Raw genomic sequence first — 18,280 nt, 5'->3', positions numbered from 1 at the left:
TGTTGTCCTTAAGCCATTTTGCCACAACTTTGGAAGTATGCTTGGGGTCATTATCCATTTGGAAGACCCATTTGCGATCAATGTCACATGCTGTTGTGCAAATGTAATAGACAACAGGTGGCAATTATAGGCAATTAGCAAGACACTCCCAATAAAGGAGTGGTTCTACAGGTGGTGACCACAGACCACTTCTCAGTTCCTATGCTTCCTGGCTGATGTTTTGGTCACTTTTGAATGCTGGCGGTGCTTTCACTCTAGTGGTAGAATGAGACGGAGTCTACAACCCACACAAGTGGCTCAGGTAGCGCAGCTCATCCAGGATGGAACATCAATGCGAGCTGTGGCAAGAAGGTTTGCTGTGTCTGTTAGCATAGTGTCCAGAGCATGGAGGCGCTACCAGGAGACAGGCCGGTACATCAGGAGACGTGAAGGAGGCCGTAGTAGGGCAACAACCCAGCAGCAGGACCGCTACCTCCGCCTTTGTGCAAGGAGGAGCAGGAGGAGCACTGCCAGAGCCCTGCAAAATGACCTCCAGCAGGCCACAAATGTGCATGTGTCTGCTCAAACGGTCAGAAACAGACTCCATGAGGGTGGTATGAGGGCCCGACATCCACAGGTGGGGGTTGTGCTTACAGCCCAACACCGTGCAGGACGTTTGGCATTTGCCAGAGAACACCAAGATTGGCAAATTCGCCACTGGCGCCCTGTGCTCTTCACAGATGAAAGCAGGTTCACACTGAGCACATGTGACAGACGTGACAGAGTCTGGAGACGCCTTGGAGAACGTTCTGCTGCCTGCAACATCCTCCAGCATGACTGGTTTGGCGGTGGGTCAGTCATGGTGCGGGGTGGCATTTCTTTGGGGGGCCGCACAGCCCTCCATGTGCTCGCCAGAGGTAGCCTGACTGCTATTAGGTACCGAGATGAGATCCTCAGACCCCTTCTGAGACCATATGCTGGTGCGGTTGGCCCTGGGTTCCTCCTAATGCAAGACAATGCTAGACCTCATGTGGCTGGAGTGTGTCAGCAGTTCCTGCAAGAGGAAGGCATTGATGCTATGGACTGGCCCGCCCATTCCCCAGACCTGAATCCAATTGAGCACATCTGGGGCATCATGTCTCGCTCCATCCACCAACGCCACGTTGCACCACAGACTGTCCAGGAGTTTGTGGATGCTTTAGTCCAGGTCTGGGAGGAGATCCCTCAGGAGACCATCCGCCACCTCATCAGGAGCATGCCCAGGTGTTGTAGGGAGGTCATACAGGCACGTGGAGGCCACACACACTACTGAGCCTCATTTTGACTTGTTTTAAGGACATTGCATCAAAGTTGGATCAGCCTGTAGTGTGGTTTTCCACTTTAATTTTGAGTGTCACTCCAAATTCTGACCTCCATGGGTTGATAAATTTGATTCCCATTGATCATTTTTGTGTGATTTTGTTGTCAACACATTCAACTATGTGAAGAAAAAAGCATTTAATAAGAATATTTCATTCATTCAGATCTAGGATGTGTTATTCTAGTGTTCCCTTTATTTTTTTCAGCAGTATATATATATATATATATAATTTTTTTTATATCTTGCGGGCCAGATTAAAGTACGTTGCCTCCCCTTGGGTTAGGGTATGGGCAGGCATACGCTACAGACAATAAATAAAATAGCATTTTATCGCCATTCATCTCATGTTTCACCATTATAATACACAGCCCTATGTTGCAAGGATCTGTACTCAATTCCTGGAAGCTGAAAATTGCCCAGTTCTTCCATGGCCTGCATATTCACCAGACATGTCACCCATTGAGCGTGTTTGGGATGCTCTGGATTGACATGTAAGGCAGCGTATTCCAGTTTCCGCCAACATCCAGCAACTTCACACAGCCATTGAAGAGGAGTGAGACACTATTCCACAGGCCACAATCAACAGCCTGATCAACTTTATGCAAAGGAGATGTCACACTGCATGAGGCAAATGGTGGTCACACCAGATACTGACTGGTTTTCTGATCCACGCCCCTACTTTTTTTTAAGGTTTCTGTGACCAACAGATTCATATCTGTATTCCCAGTCATGTGAAATTCATAGATGTAGGGCCTAATGAATTTATTTCAATTGACTGATATCCTGATATGAACTGTAAATCTTTGAAATTGTTGCATTTATATTTTTGTTCAGTATGGATAACCTGAAGGCTACCTACCTCTGTTTAGGTGTTCCATGTGTCTTTGATGCTGTAGCAGTGTCTTCAGGTTCTCAGGGTCAGAGACAGACTGAACACAATCCTCCAGGTCAGAGAAGGCAAGGCTGAGACAAGATGCTGTCTGAGGGTGAGAGAGGCAAACTTAAAGTTAAAATAGAAAAGGAGAGTGCAGTCCAATCCCAAATCAACCCCTAGCTCCTACCCACTGGAATCTTGTTGATGTTCAGTCCATTTATTAATCTATTAAAGGGGGTTCATTCATTCATAACTGTAAACGCAACATTTTTCACATTTGAATTGATAGGATGAAGATGCAGTCATATCAGTACCTGTGTAAAACTGGGCACCGGCAGCAGCTCCTCCAGTCTGGAGAAGAACTCCCACACCAGAATCTGCAGTGCTGTGTCATACTTAGTGCCGTACAGCACTGGGAACACCTCCTTTAATGAAAATGTAGAGAGCCATTACACAGTGAGGTGAATGGTCTTGCCTATAACACTTGTTACTACTAATGTGCATTAGTTTAATAAAATACTTGTTTTTTTCCATTTGCACTAATATTCTTGATATTTGTCACAGTACCCAACTTGACACACAACACACACATCACATGCTTGGGAGCATTATATTCCTTTTCAGGTACATGCCTGCCTGCTTGCTCTTTAGGCATAAACAAAACTTTTGCTTGATTATTACACAGAACTACCCAACTTTGGTATAGAAATCATAAAGTGTGACTTTGTGAGATTCAAATGGTATTAGTAATTGACAGGTGTGATACAGGTGTTGCATATCAGAAATGATTGGATAGTAAATGGAAACAATGGCAAAAAAAAGACCTCATCCAGAAATTCTGCATAATTTACAACAGTGGTTCCCAATCAGGGGTACTAGGAGCCCTTGGGGTACTTGGCCTATCCACAGGGGGTACTTGAGAATACTCAGAGACCATAGGCCTACTGTTAAAATGCATGAGGGGGTATTTCAGGGGTTTCGGGCACAGCAAAATTCAGTTGGTGGTATAGTGACCGAAAAAGGTTGGGAACCACTGATCTACAACAGGGATGGGCAATGTTGATGGGGGTGGGGCCCCCACAAAAAAACTGAATTAATACATTTGGCACTCATGAGGGGCCGCAGTGGTTCGCTAGTTTGTTAACCTACAAGTGCAGTCAATGCCGGCTCTAGCATTTTGGGGGTCTTAAGTGAAATTGCCCCTCCCCCCACCTTGCAAGCAAAACATTTGATCAGCCCCCCCCCCTTTCGACAGCAAAGAGAAAATTGAAGTTTGAATTAATTTCATGCAATTCTGCTCATTTTTTTCAATAGATTAGCCTGGTCTCAGGCTATATGTAACATAGTAAATGTAAATCTGAGACAATCAAATTAGTATGATATGTTATATTTGGTATGGTATAATTATTACACAAGACAGGTTACTTAAGACAAAAACAAAAGGAGGGTGGTTGGTCAGGGTGGATGGGTGGGTGTATAACTTTAGCAACTTTTCAACTACTTTTCATGTTAGCTAACCCTTCCGCTAAGCCCTAGCCTAGCTAGCGTGAGCCACCTAGCTAACGACAATCACAACAAATTGGAATTCGTAACATATCATAAGTTTAGCAAATTAGTTTCATACGAATTATCATTCGTAACATATATAAGAAATAGATGATGGGCATCCACAAAATAATACATACCATACTAAACATAACATATCATACTAAATGGAATGTCTCTAATTTACATACAGAATAATACAAAATGCTCTGAGACCAGGTTGGGCAGAGAGAAACATTTACAGTTTTACAGACACTTTCCTGCCATGTTTTTACATTTTGCCATAGGGTGGAGACATGTTTGTAGTTTTTTACATGATATCTGATGATCAATGGGGGCCGGTCGATAATTCGAACATGATTAGATAGCTGGGCGATAGACTAAAAAACCAATCTAAAAAGGTTTTGCTGATATGAACTAAGTGAGTGACAGTCAGTAACTGACTTAAGAGAAAAACTGCTAATGCACAACCACATTTCGAAATAGCATATTGTATTTTCTAATAGTCCAACTATCAACAGTAAATTGAAACCCTGACAGTTCCTAAAAAAAAGTGGTTTGGGGGAGATTTATCCACGGGCCTATAAATGGGAGGGTGCCAGTTGCCCATCCCGGATCTACAAGGGTTGCTATTTGCCAGAGAAGTGGCCTTGTAGCCTATCAACGATAATATTTTGGCATTCTCCCCAGCGTGTCCTCGCTTCCTTATTTGTAAAATTATATTACAGGTGTCGACTATACAGACAACACCGCAGTGACAATGAACTCAACTGTCTCACTTGCACTGGAACAGACTCACCCGAGTACTTCACTGTATATGAACGGGTCGGGAAAGGACGATAGTGACACTTTTGATGAATCTGCGGGATATTTTATGGAATTACATGTTTGGAGAGCTACAGAATCATGGAAGAGCCGCAATTTAATAAATCGGTTTTATCTGCACTAGACTCATTCACACTTAACGCAGATGACACGAGTTTGGCATTACCACCAGAGGATTCTACATATACCCATTCAAACGACCGGAGGTTTCGTGTTCAGCAACGAGTGCAGCTCACACTTGCTCGTAAGGGCAAAAAGACAACGTCCAATGGTAAAATAGTAGTCTAAAATGTTTTTCATTGAGTCTGAACGAAGAACCAAGGTCTGCAAGATTAGCCTATTGAAATCGCCAAGGGAATCAGAAGTTGATGATTGGGGGGGGTAAAAATGTTTCGGCATAGTCTACCAGGAAATACAGGACGGGTCGGAACCAGATGCAACCGAATGGACATGCAGGCCTGGTCATTGGTGTCAAATTCTTAGTGACATTGTATTTGTCATGATGTTTGCAATCATGTCAGCAAACTATTATATTCACTCTCCTCTAGTCTACTGTATTTGCAGTCCTCCCTACTTACCTTTCCAATAGGAGAAGGCGTGCATCCAAATGGTAATTAGGGAATTGGCGAGATGGCATGATCCTTCAGAACACATGTGGTGTATCTTTCAGGTAGTCTTCATCTATCCAGAAAGCCATCAATTATCACTGGTTCCAGAGATGGAACCTTGACGAACATGAAGGTAAGGCCAGTCCTACACTATCCACAGTCACGGGTGCGTTAGTTCATCAGAGAGCCTGAATGTTAGAATGAACAGCTACGCGATTCAACTCCGGAGCAAGGGACTTCACCCTACATGGCAATGTGTCTGGAGGTTACGTGAAGTGTGTTAATTTTTATTTAGTTTTTAAAACTTGAATTCCCTATTTAGTGGGTCACTGAGGTGATGAACTTCACAAGAAACAGCAGGAAAATGAGATGGTATCTATCTATTGTCCCTAAAATAAACTGTGGGCTGCGTTTGTTTTGAATGTACCGCCCATATGGTTTGAATAAAAACAAATTGGAAAAGTCTCCGGGATGTGCAGCTATTGTAAGCCCCAAGCCCATAGAGTTAGGGCAGAGATGGGTATCTAACTCAAAAATGTTGCAAATAAAGCCTTTCCTCCTGGCAAACTTGACATATTTATCGCCCCTTTGTCTGTTTAACCAAACGTTGAAATTATATCATCTCACATAGACAAATGAATGGAGCTGCATTTTATTGAATAATAGCTTTTATTATTCATAGAGGAAACCTAAAGTGTGGCTTTAAAACACACAATACGGGATGATGTAACAATACAAACAGTGGTTATTAAGACATCAGAGAGAGCATTTTGTATGATCTTTTTCCCTAAACTTTTTGTTGCTTTGAGTCATCAAGACTGTGTCCAATTATATGCAACAGCTTTACACAGATGTTTTAGCATTATTACCAGAAATGTCTTGATGGTTGATTCAGTTGTGAGCCTTCTGAAACGGGGCAACCTCTGCTTTTCACCTTTCCATGTAGACACACTGATCTTTGGGCCAGATCGGAGGCAGGGACTTCAGCAGCCTGTCGTCTTTCAAGGAGAATAGAAGAAGTCCATCTAAGAGGGTGGATTTGACCCCAGTCACCAGTCCTGAGTTACCTCGCTCCCATCTGGCTTACGGGAAACTCAGTTTTGGAACCTACACCCTCCCCGGCCCTAGCCAGCCACCCATGATGGACTTCAGAGGATCGGTCGTACGGGACAGACTTGATGCGACGTTATGCCCATTCGGAAGTGGCCCGTAGCACAAGGACGCACCCCATGGCTAACGGCGGCAACTACCACTGGGGCCAGTCCCTCAGACAGACTCGAGGGCCTCAGCCCCTCTCTGCAGACCACTCATTCCTGTGCAGCAGTCCTGCAATTCGCACCGACAACAGCCCCTACATGATGGAGGTTCAAAGGGGGGCGAGGAGACAAACAGGCTATGGGTCATTCAATGCTACCCAGAGAGCAGAGGGCCTGGCCTGGCTGGGTCAGGTGGGGAGGGAGAGCCAGGGGCATGTGGGAGCCAAATGGCCTCGCTCGTACCCGGCCTCGCTGGTCAGCATGGAGGTGGACATGGGCCAGATGAGGGAGGCGGCGGAGCCAGAGATCCAGCAGACAGACGTGAAGGAAGTCACTGCGCTGTAAGATGGCTTATGTGTTCTACACAAACCTGTAGTTGATTACATCTGGCAATTAATTTAGTTCTCAACAACTCAAATCAAATGTCATTTGTCACATGCACATAGACTAACAGTGAAATGCTTACTTTCAGGCTCTTCCCAACAATGCAGAGAAAGAAAATAGAGAAATAATACAAAAGTAATAATAAATGCACAATGAGTAAGGATAACTTGGCTATATACACGAGGTACCAGTACCGACTTGATTTGCAGCGGTACGAGGTAATTGAGGTAGATATGTACATACTGTGTAACTAGGAATAAAGTGACTCAGATAGATAATAAACAGCAGCAAAAAGGGTCAAGGTAGCAGTCTAGGTAGTTCTTTGGTTAACTATGTAACTAGCTATTTAGCAGTTTCATGGCTGTTCAGGGTCCTGTTGGTTCCAGACTTCGGTGGCTTATCTCGGCTGGCACTAAAGCTGTTATAAAAGAGTCTTCCAGAGAATTATCGGTGGGTCAGTTGCTTATCTGTCGTTTCAGATCAATGATTTACCTAGATTTTGTAATTTGGTGTATATAAATGAATACAATGGAAAGTGTTGTGGGGATGAGAAATTGGATGAACCAGCCTCTGGGATTGATAAAGTGAGTGTGTCATTGACCGGGAGTTCCTCTTCATTGCTCTCTCTCCCATCCATAGGAAGCCAGAGAGGAAGGAGCCTAAGCTGACATTGGAGAGGGCAGTGAACCTGCTGGACCAAGAGAATGAGGAGATACAGATCACTGCTGCCAGGTTTATTCAAAACCAACGTTTCAACAGCGCTGACGCTAAGAAGATGGTGAGCTGGGGCCCATCTCTACTACTGTTAACTTGGCCGCTCAATTAAGGTTAAAGGCTTCCAGGCTGGAGGCCTACAATACAGCTGATGTTGACTATACAGTATGTGCGATTTTCAAATAATTGGATTGGTAGGGGTATTTACCTTTCAATTTATATTGAGATTATGTGGGTGATTTGCATGAGAAATTCATGTTGAGCTCACTCTTCATAGGAAACCAGGGTAGATGAAGATCTCTGCCTGTCTGTCTCCAGGTGTTCTACCTTCACGGTATACCCAAGCTGATCAAACTGCTGCAGAGCGACAGCTAGGAGCTGGAGCGCATAGCGGCGGGGGCGCTCCAAAACGTTGTCTTCGAGAGCAGCGAGAATAAGATGGAGGTGAAGGACAACGAGGGCGTGGCCCCTGTACTGCGTCTGCTCAGGAGAAGTCGCGACATAGAGACCCGGCGGCAGCTCACTGGTTAGTTTGAACACCTGCTCATGTAGATCTGAAAGAAATCGTCGTAGAACTTTATTAATGGCCAGGGCGCGTATTTACAAAGTGCCTCAGAGCAGGCGAGCTGATCTAGGATCAGTTTATCTGTTTAAATCACAATGAATGGGGGGGGGGGGGGCTGATCCTAGATCAGCACTCTTATTCTGAGACGTTTTGTGAATATGTGATTGACATGAACTTACATGGTAAAATGGTAATGACACAGCAGTTACCTAAGAATGAAACATGTTCCACAGGGCTGTTGTGAAACCTATCCTCCCATGACCTGCTGAAGGAGCATCTCTCCAAAGAGGCCCTGGAGATCCTGACCACTTCTGTGCTGGTGCCCTGCTCAGGCCTGTCTGAGGGGGAGAACCCCAAAGATGGCATGCTGGCTGACCCAGGCACCTTTTACAACGCCACTGGCTGCCTCCGGTAGGTCGTCTGGTCTGGACAAAGGCATTTATTGGCCATTTGTGTGTTTGACACTGACCTATCTAGTATCTGTGGTTAACTATTTCTAGGGATCCATCTTCGGGCAGCCTGGGATAGACACGGCAGTGGGATGCAGAAAGGGGTATAGTAGTTATGTTTGGAATGATCATTAAATAATTTCTTGATTGATGGTCCTCTAGCTTAGTTGGTAGAGCGTGGTGTATTTCAAAGCCAGGACAGTGGGTTCGATTCCCGGGTCCATCCGTATGTAAAATGTATGCATGCATGACTAAGTCGCTTTGGTTAAAGCTTCTGCTTTCAGAAGGTATTCACACCCCTTGAAAAGTCTTTTTTTACCCATCTACCAATAGGTGCTCATCGCGAGGCATTGGCAACAAAAAGCAACTTTCCTGCTCTTTTTCGTTCAATCTTTGAAATTCTCTGTTCAACTGCGGGACCATACAGATAGTTGTATGTGTGGGGTACAGAGAAGGCGTAGTCATTAAAAAAATCATGTTAATCAATATTATTGCACACAGTGAGTCCATGCTACTTTATTATGTGACTTAAGCACATTTGTACTCTTGAACTTATTTAGGCTTGCCGGGTTGAATACTTATTGACTCAAGGCATTTCAGCTTTTCATTTTGAATTCATTTATAAACATTGCTAAAATCATAATTCCACTTTAACATTACAGGGTATTGTGTGTAGATCAGTGACACAATCTCAATTGAATTCATTTTAAATTTAGCCGAACTCAACAAAATGTGGAAAGAGTCGAGGGGTGTGAATACTTAAGGCGCTGATTATTATTATACGGTGACCCAGGCGGTTCATGTCCAATCCATCTCTCACCACAGTGTTACATCTCACACGGCTTTGTCAAGATGATTATATTAACTCTGACAGCTTCCTCGCCATGAGTGAGAACTGTGAGGTTCCTCAAAGGCCATCGTCATCCTGTTACTCCTTTCTACCTGGCAAAACAGGCATGATGACTTCTGCCTTGGCAGCATCACCTCGATGGAGCAGCAATGCGCTGGAAACAATATCCTGCATACCGTGTGTTCCTGTTGAACCAACTGCCTTTGGTTTGGCACAAATATACCACCTGACAAACACAACATGGTATAACAAGGAGTGTTTTGCTTTTGCCTAGCAACCGATACAACTGAAAACAGTCCGGGACTAAATTATTAATGGAGCCCTCTCCCTCTTCGTGGCTCTAGTAGAGTTGAGCTCTAGTAGAGCTGAATCCATATTGGCTGGTGCTCTCAAGCCCTGGCAACCATTGACTTGTGTAACGCTGAGGAATTCCTCAGTCTTTGGCCTGATTTTAAACGAAAACACACAACACTCCAACTCACAGCCATAACCTTGGGTCATCACTAATGTTACTGTATTTGGCTTGACGTTAACAAAAACACTGCAGAATTTTTAGGAATAAATAATGACCATTTGGTCACATGTATTAAGGCAACTGTCATGTTTTTTTTTCTCTACGTGCTGACTTCATCTAAAAGGAAGTGGAACAGTTGACTCATTGACAAGTGGTTGAAATTAAAGTCAAAGATTAACTCATGTTACTCTTTCTTACGTTTCCTTTGTGCTTGAAATACATGTTGCTATCTCTCAACGCATAGAGACATTTTATTACAATGACCTATTCTAATGGCTTTAACTGCAGACAACAGAAAACCTTTTTAAAGTACTCCAAATATCTCTCCGTTACATAAAAATTTGGCTCTTCCGGCCAACAGCTAGGATAGATATTTTGCCAGTTTGGCCAATGTCTGGAATGTAAAAACATGCTTTTGTTGTTGCCTAGTGGCGATAATGACAACCTGTCATTGTTGTTGTCAGAAACATAAGCTCGGCTGGTCCAGAAGGGAGAAAAGCCATGCGGCAGTGTGAGAACCTTATTGACTCAGTGGTATACTACATCCGCGGGACCATAGCTGACTACAAGCCTGATGACAAGGTACTGCATGTGAAGGACTAGCTTTTGTGCAAAGTGTTCACTTGTGTATTTTCGTACAAGCATTACTGAACATTTGTAGGTAGAATAAATATTGACACAGGGAAATTAAATAAGACTGTTTTTGCCTATATTTTATTAATTTGTGTCTCTAGAACAACTTATTAATCTCTCCTTTAGTGTTAAATATTGAGAACATCATGAACCAGCTCTGTTCTCCAATTAAATATTTGTGCAACAGACATCTGCAGAATGTTTGATCTTAAAATCATAGTCCTCTGAACAGAACCACTTCTTTCCTCCCATAGTCCACAGAGAACTGTGTGTGCATCCTACACTATCTCTCCTACCAGGTGGAGCTTCCACAGAATTATGCCAGCGAGCTCCATGAGTCGCGACTCAACCTGGCTCCAAAGACCAAGACCCCCGGCTGTTTCGTCTCCCGCAGTGCCAACATCATCCAGGTGGGCTCCCATGACCTCTATGTCGTGGCTGTTATCATCTTTGTGGCCCTTATGTATTTGACATGCACTGTTTATATCTGGTTATAAGTTATTACCACTAAAGAAAAAAATGAGCAATTCCTATGTTATGGATAATCCACCTTGGTAAGTGGTAAAGCATACGTTTTTAACTAACTCTTTAAGCCCGGTTTTCTTTGACAAATGTATTTGTTAAAAGCCTTATACACGTTAATTGAAAATTAATGTGAAACCTGGTATCTGGGAGTTAACTTTGAATTAAAGGGCTTCCTGTTTTCTGGTTGTTTTGGTCCTATAGCGTCTTGAACCAAAGCGCCCTCTGCTGGAGGAGAAGGGTAGTCCCTGTGGGATAGATTGGCTGTGGAGTGCCATCACAGTGCGCATGTACCTGTCAATCATGGCACGCAGCATCTGTCCCTACACCCAGGAGGCTGCCATCGGGGCTCTACAGAACATCACAGCTGGGAACGGCCTGGTAAGGCTATATCACAGATCTTAGCCCATAGAAATAGGATCTATGTACACTTCTGGGAGTGTGGAATTGATTTGCCCATGGGTTTGAATGGAATAACTACAATACAGCCACATCTATTATATTGTCATGACTTGACTGTATGGTAAGTATTAAATTGATGTGACTACTATATTATACATTACTATATTGACTGTCAGTTGATGTTGGGCTCATGGCTCTGTTTGGGCAGGTATCCCAGGCCATCGCCCACACCATAGTACAGCGGGAGAATGGTCTACTCCAGGCCATGAAGATGCTCCAGGAAGGAGGGATGGTTGTGAAGAAGACTGCTGTGTCCCTGCTATGTAACATCTCACGCTACAGAGAGCTTCACGCTCACATTGGTGAGCTGTGAATTGACTCATCAACCGCAATGTTTTAGTCCTACATAAGTCCCACAAAGTATTTGTCTTTGGACTTGTAAGTGTATGTAAAAGCACAGCAGCATAAACCTGCTGCTGTAGAAAATCAGTCTCTCACGAAGCGTTCCACTCTCTCTGTAGTCAAACAGTTGTTGCCACAGCTGGTGGTCATGTTACCAAACTCAGACACGAGCACAGACCTGCCTACAGAAGTGACTGTCCCTGTGCCACATCCTCATCAATGTGAGCCAGGATGAGACGCAGCACGTCAGGGCCATCGTCAACCACGGGGCGCTGCCCAAGATCATCAACATCAGCGCAAAGGACAGCGGGTCAGTGGGTAGCTTCTGAAGACCACGGCTGTGTTCCAGGCTGACTACATTGCCTGGATTTAACATGTCAACTAACCACATGATATACTGTACATAGTAATCTGATGCCCGACTGCGCAGTCGATGTGGCACTGTTGGTTGATGCTATGCAAGGACTGCAGGTGGCCTTAAAATGCACTGTATTATTCCTGAACATTATGAGTTGGATTGGAGGGAATTTATTTGAATCTGTTAAACCTCTTCTCCTTGCTTTCATTTTGCTGTTTTATGTCCAATGACTGTAACCTTGTGTCCCTTTAGGTTTGGTCCCACCCGGGCTGGCCAGGCAGCCTGCATCCTACTACACAGCATGTGGAGCCACTCAGAGCTCCACTGGGCCTATAGGAAGGTAAGGCCCCTACACAGTATAACCTCAAAGGATAAGAAACATTTTGTGTGGTGACAATAGTTTTTAATTAATTTGTGTTGCTTTTCCTCTCATCATTTGGTAGGCTGGATATAGAAAAGCAGACTTCGTCAACAGCAGGACATCAAAGGCTGTACATTAAATATGGGACTAAGTGGACGATCACAAAGCATTGTGCTGATTGAGGCAATAGTGTAGTTTCTCTTCTGTGTGGACTTGGATGACTCAATTCACTGCTTTATAAAATACTTGTTTTGTGTGTTGACTTCTCCACTGTGTGTGAGTGTGTTCCAGTAACAACAATTTCTGCAAGCTCTTGGTAGCAGACCAAGTTGTCTACAATGGGGAAAAACAATGATTAAAAACTGAAGTGATGGAGGATCAGCCATGACTTGGATTCCTTTTGTAGGAAGGATTTTGAGGAAGAAAATGAATTCGCATAGAAGTGGAAGGCAAGATAAGGATAACATTATCTACTGTATGTTATGAATTAATATCATAACTGAATTAACTGACGTTGTAAAATATAGTTTTGAAGTTAACATAGTTGGGGTTGTAAACTATATTAAATTACTACTATTAGTAGTTAAAAATGTGGTGGTCAATCAATCAAAAACAGAGCCACGAACGTTGCAGATAGACATGGTTTCTTATTCTACATGCCAAAGGCCATGTTTGTTCTACATAGCAGAGATCTATCTGAATGTTGCGTCCTGCTGAACGCACCCCTGGTGTGAGCTCTGTAATGCAAACAGTGACGAGTGCTGAAAAAAATGCCTAAACAAGCCACAAAATATTTTATCAATCTGAAGTTGACAGCTGTGCTTCAGTTTGAGTAAATATTTGTATATACATATTTGTTAGCCTACACATTGCATTACTTGGGTACTTTTGTTACTACACTGTTTTAGTACTTTGCTTAAAATAAAATATAATTAGGGTTTAATCATGAAGGTTGAGTGGTTATTTTTGTGGTGGTAGTCTTGGCAGCAAAGACGCAACACTTTATACGCCAGGCCACCTCCCAGTCCCACTTTTCAACTGCATTGTCTTGGCGCGCTGGAACGTTGATCGGCTACGCTTGTATGTCATCCCGGCAAACGTCACATCCATTTATGCCCATAGATGGCTTCTCATTTCTATTTTTGGCTCATAGCCAGACTATGTTTTCCATGATTGTCATTGAGTCTGATGGATGTAAGTGACAAATCAGTGCTTCGCGCTATACATACATGACAACGGCAAAACACACGAACTACTCTGGACAGACGGGTTGCCTGCCACAATGTTACCAATGGGCAGATTCGATTATGCTGAAACGCGGAGCACCGGGCATGAACCAGTAACGTAATTGGGCGAAAGCGGGGAGGGAGGCGTTCCAGTCTCGAATTGAATAGTCATCTCCACCACTCGGTAATTTTGTCAAGGCATCGTCCACAAACATAAGTCTTATCCATAAAATGATAGAATTGCCTAACTAGTTTTCATTGGGATGGCATGCACATAACGCGTTGTTATCAAAAGTAATCAATTTTACATGGGTAAACACAATCCTTGTTAATTACTATACGTGCTTAATTAAGCCTACGTCACTTTTGTTTTGAGCCGATTTCACCCTGACCTTTGATCGGGGCACCCGGTTCACACATGGGAGGCAGCCCGGTTCCAAATCGAATGCAATACATTTTCAGCCGAAGCAAAACACGCCTACACGGGCGCCCGGACAGGATGAATCGAACCCCCTCAATGTTCCGTCAAAGCGGACACAAATCTGGGTTTTCCGAGATTACCCACGACCCAACCCAAACAGGAATGTAAACACTTCTCACGTAACAGCAGCGCATGTGATAGCCCTTCTCTTCGACTTCTCAGCATTCACCACTTGGGACTCAGTTGGTTGGTGTTTGCACCAGAATAGTCGAGACCATGGACTCGATCAGTTGTTCGATCTGCCTGGATCTACTGAAGGATCCAGTGACTATTCCCTGTGGCCACAGCTACTGTAAAGGCTGTATCAAGGAATATTGGTCTCTTGATGACCAAAAGGGAATTCACAGCTGCCCCCAGTGCCGACAGACCTTCACCCCAAGACCTGCTCTGAATCGAAACATTCTGCTGGCTGAGTTGGTAGAGAAATTGAAGACCGATTTCAAAACGGTTCCCTCTGCTTCTTGTTTCCCTGGACCTGAAGATATGAAGTATGATCATGATGACTCAGCCGCAGCAGCAGAGATAACTGAGAAACAGGTAGGCCTATGGATCTGGAACATACTACTGCCATCTATAATGTTTTATATTTAGAGATCAGCTTCGTTATTGCTGACTGTTTTGCCAGAAACTGGAAGAGCAGGACATTCCAGCCAGCTCCAAAGTTGAGTTGTTCCAGTGACATACACTCAGGGGTCAGTATCACATAATCCACAATTAGGCTGTTATTTGTAAATTCTCTATTCTGCTTTCAAATTGACTGATGATCGAGTCAAAAACCAACTATGTTAGACAAAATAGGCTGTCACAACAAAATCACTTTAAAACTAACAAAGGATGGAGTAGATTACAGAAAACAGCATGATGGGCCAGATAACACCCAGACCATATCCTCAAAAGTCAAAGGTCACTCATTTACATACACTGCAGAGGCATGAACTCTGAACTATCGTAACCTTTGTCTTGAAGGCACTCATTTATCAGTTAAATTAGTCTAAGTGATTTGTTTAGCATAATCATTTTGTTTCCATATGACAAGTGTCGTTCCATAACTATTTCCCCACTCAAAAACACAACTTGGTCTATTATGAAAACTGTTTTAATTTTGGTAATCATTTGAAATGGTTATTCTCTACAGGGGCAGTTGAGGGAGAAACGGCAGCAAGTCGGGCTGAGAATCTGTGTGAGAGAGAAGGAGATGCAGGACATAAGACAGGCGGTGATGTCCCTTTCAGTGAGTATTTATTAACCATTTAGAGTATGTACATTTATTTTGCAGAAAGTTACATACTATTCCTGAACTAAAACCAGGGAGGAGCCAAATACCACTGGGACACACTATAGGGAACAGACAGATTGTCTGGGGTCTAGGTATAGAGAATGATAGAGGCCTCCAGTGGCCAGAAGGCCGAATTAGCTTGGGCAGCGCCGTTAAGGGCTTCCACTATTTTAATGTAGTTAACTAGGTGGGACTTCTAATTTCATTGCCCCCCCCCTCTCTCTTCTTCTCTCGTAACAGCTTTCTGCACAGGCAGCAGTGGAGTACTGTGAGCTGGTCTTTGCTGAGCTGATCCGCTCCATTGAGAGAAGGCGCTGTGAGGTGAAGGAGCTAATCAGCGCCCGCCAGAGGGCGTCAGTAAGCCAGGCTGAAGGACTCCTGGAGCAACTGGAGCAGGAGATAGCTGAGCTGAAGAGGAGAGATAAGGATCTGGAGCAGCTCGCACAAACAGAGGATAACATTCATTTCTTCAAGGTGACATCTTTCTATCCACAGTGGCAGGGTGGTGTTCAGAGCTAGGCACGAAACTACCCAAGCTTGTTCAATAAGAATGTTTATTTTTGTGTCATAATATGTTCCCCGTTTGTGCCCATTGAACATGACCCAGGATTCCTTACTTCTACACAACATATAACCTCTGAGCTCCAGAATTCTTCATATTTTCTTATTGTCTATTTTTCCTCTCTCACTCTCTCTCTCCCGCTGTAGACTTTCCAGTCGCTTTGTGTGGCTCCTGCATCTGAGCTCTTACCCTATATCACTGCCAACCAGCACTTCTCCTTTAAGGAAGTGAAGAGCTCCATCTCTGGAATGATGGAGCGACTGGAGGATGTATTGAGGGAGGAAATGGTCCAGATACCTGGAAAAGGTAAGCATTACAGATATAGTGAAGATAAAATATTTAGTTAACTTTCTGTTAAATGCTTTTTGATTTTAAATGAATACATCCATTTGTCTGCCTATCCTGTATAGTAACGGCTGCCTCCAAAGTCTGTGTCCTCAGCCCAAGACCAGAATGTGAGTAATACACACACACAATGAGTTAATATTTAATATTGGTTTAATTTTGTATATATGTGTGTTGAATGCTTCTTAATTAAACATGAATGAATTAATATACCTCCCTACTCTATATAGTAATGGCTGCTGCTGAAGTACATATTCATCATGAGCCCAAGACCAGAGTGGAGTTCTTGGAGAGTAAGTAATACCGTCACACACACACACACACACCGTATCACGAATGCATATTTCACCTTCATTTAATTTTTTCACTTTCTTAGACTACTGCCATCTCACGTTGGATCCCAACTCGGCGTATCAACACCTGCGTCTGTCTGAGTGCAATAGAGAAGTGTCATGGAGTGACAAGGCTCTGTCTTATTCTGACCATCCAGACAGATTCACAGACCACTACCAGGTGTTGTGTAAAGAGGATCTGTCTGGAATTCGCTACTGTGAGGTGGATAGGAGGGGGGAGTGTGAGGTAGCCATCACATACAGAAGCATCAGCAGGAAGGGCGGATTGGAATGTTGCTTTGGTTCCAATGATCAGTCCTGGAGTTTGGTGTGTCGCAACTCGAGTTGTTCCTATTGGCACAATAAGAATAGGACAGATATCCCTGTCCCCTGCTCCACCAGAGTAGGAGTGTATCTGGACAGCAGGGCAGGGACTCTGGCCTTCTACAGCGTCTCGGATACAATGACCCTCCTCCACAGAGTCCAGACCACATTCACCGAGGACCTCTGTGCTGGGTTTTGGGTTGGTCCTGGTTGTGGATCATCTGTGGCTCTGTGTTGACTGAACGTCATAGAATACAGTGCATTTCAAATCAAATTGTATTTGTCAAATACGCCGAATACAACAGGTGTAGGCTTTACTGTGCTTACTTACGAGCCCTTTCCCAACTATACAGAGTTAAAAAGTAGGGAAAAAATAGGGAAAAAATGAAGGAAACAGTAACACAATAAAATAACGAGGCTATATACAAGGAGTACCTGTACCGACTCAATGTGCAGGGGTACGAGGTAATCGAGGTAATAAGTATATGTAGGTAGGGGTAAAAGTGAATAGGTAATCAGGATAGATAATAAACAGAGTAGCAGCAGTGTATGCGAAGAGTTTGAAACTCTGTCTGTGTGTTAGTGTGTGGCATCAATGTGTGTGTGTGTGTGTTTGGCGTGTCACTGTAGTATGTGTGGGTAGAGTCCAGTGAGTGTATAGAGCCAGTGGTCAATGAAAATATGAAGGAAATATAAGACAGATCACTTGGGGAAACTGGAGAAAGTTGATTTGCTTAAAATCGTGACATGGATGAAGGGAGTTGACACTACATTTAGGAGTCCTGCTGCGAAGCCGCTCTTTATCTACAATGTTTGAGTCCAGCTTTACTATTGGGGAGGGCTGGGACCTATGTTTTAAAGATTACATTAATAAATAAAATACATCATTTTTGTTTATAGTATAATTTCTAACTTGATAAAATAAAGAACAAAACTAAAGTTCCGGGGAGGGGAGGGGAGGGGAGGGGGGTGTTCGAGTTAGTATTGGGGAGTTGTTGTTTTGTTATGTGAGAAAAACCAGGAGATAGAATTTGGATGATTGACAGTTCTAGATCCACTTACACTGTTGTAGTGCTTCCCCTCGACCCTGTTCCATTCCCTGTGCTTTTGTCTTGGTTTGGTTCAATCCATTA

General features: G+C 43.6%; 1 protein-coding gene and 1 pseudogene across 1 annotated transcript; both read left to right on the top strand.

Moving 5' to 3' along the window:
- Nucleotides 1-4,496: 4,496 nt before the first annotated feature.
- On the top strand, nt 4,497-13,533 carry LOC135515047 (plakophilin-2-like; annotated as a pseudogene).
- Nucleotides 13,534-14,243: 710 nt separating this feature from the next.
- On the top strand, nt 14,244-18,034 carry LOC135514570 (E3 ubiquitin/ISG15 ligase TRIM25-like). Its single transcript, XM_064938003.1, has 7 exons — nt 14,244-14,845; nt 15,444-15,539; nt 15,825-16,058; nt 16,293-16,452; nt 16,557-16,601; nt 16,722-16,784; nt 16,868-18,034. The coding sequence occupies exons 1-7, from the start codon at nt 14,525-14,527 to the stop codon at nt 17,383-17,385; spliced, it is 1,437 nt and encodes a 478-aa protein (XP_064794075.1). The 5' UTR covers nt 14,244-14,524; the 3' UTR covers nt 17,386-18,034.
- The last annotated feature ends 246 nt before the right edge of the window (nt 18,035-18,280 follow it).

The sequence above is a fragment of the Oncorhynchus masou genome, chromosome 26, assembly GCF_036934945.1.
Source record: "Oncorhynchus masou masou isolate Uvic2021 chromosome 26, UVic_Omas_1.1, whole genome shotgun sequence".
Lineage (NCBI taxonomy): Eukaryota > Metazoa > Chordata > Actinopteri > Salmoniformes > Salmonidae > Oncorhynchus > Oncorhynchus masou.
Note: the sequence above shows the minus strand (reverse complement) of the source record. Positions and strands in the feature narration are given on the sequence as shown.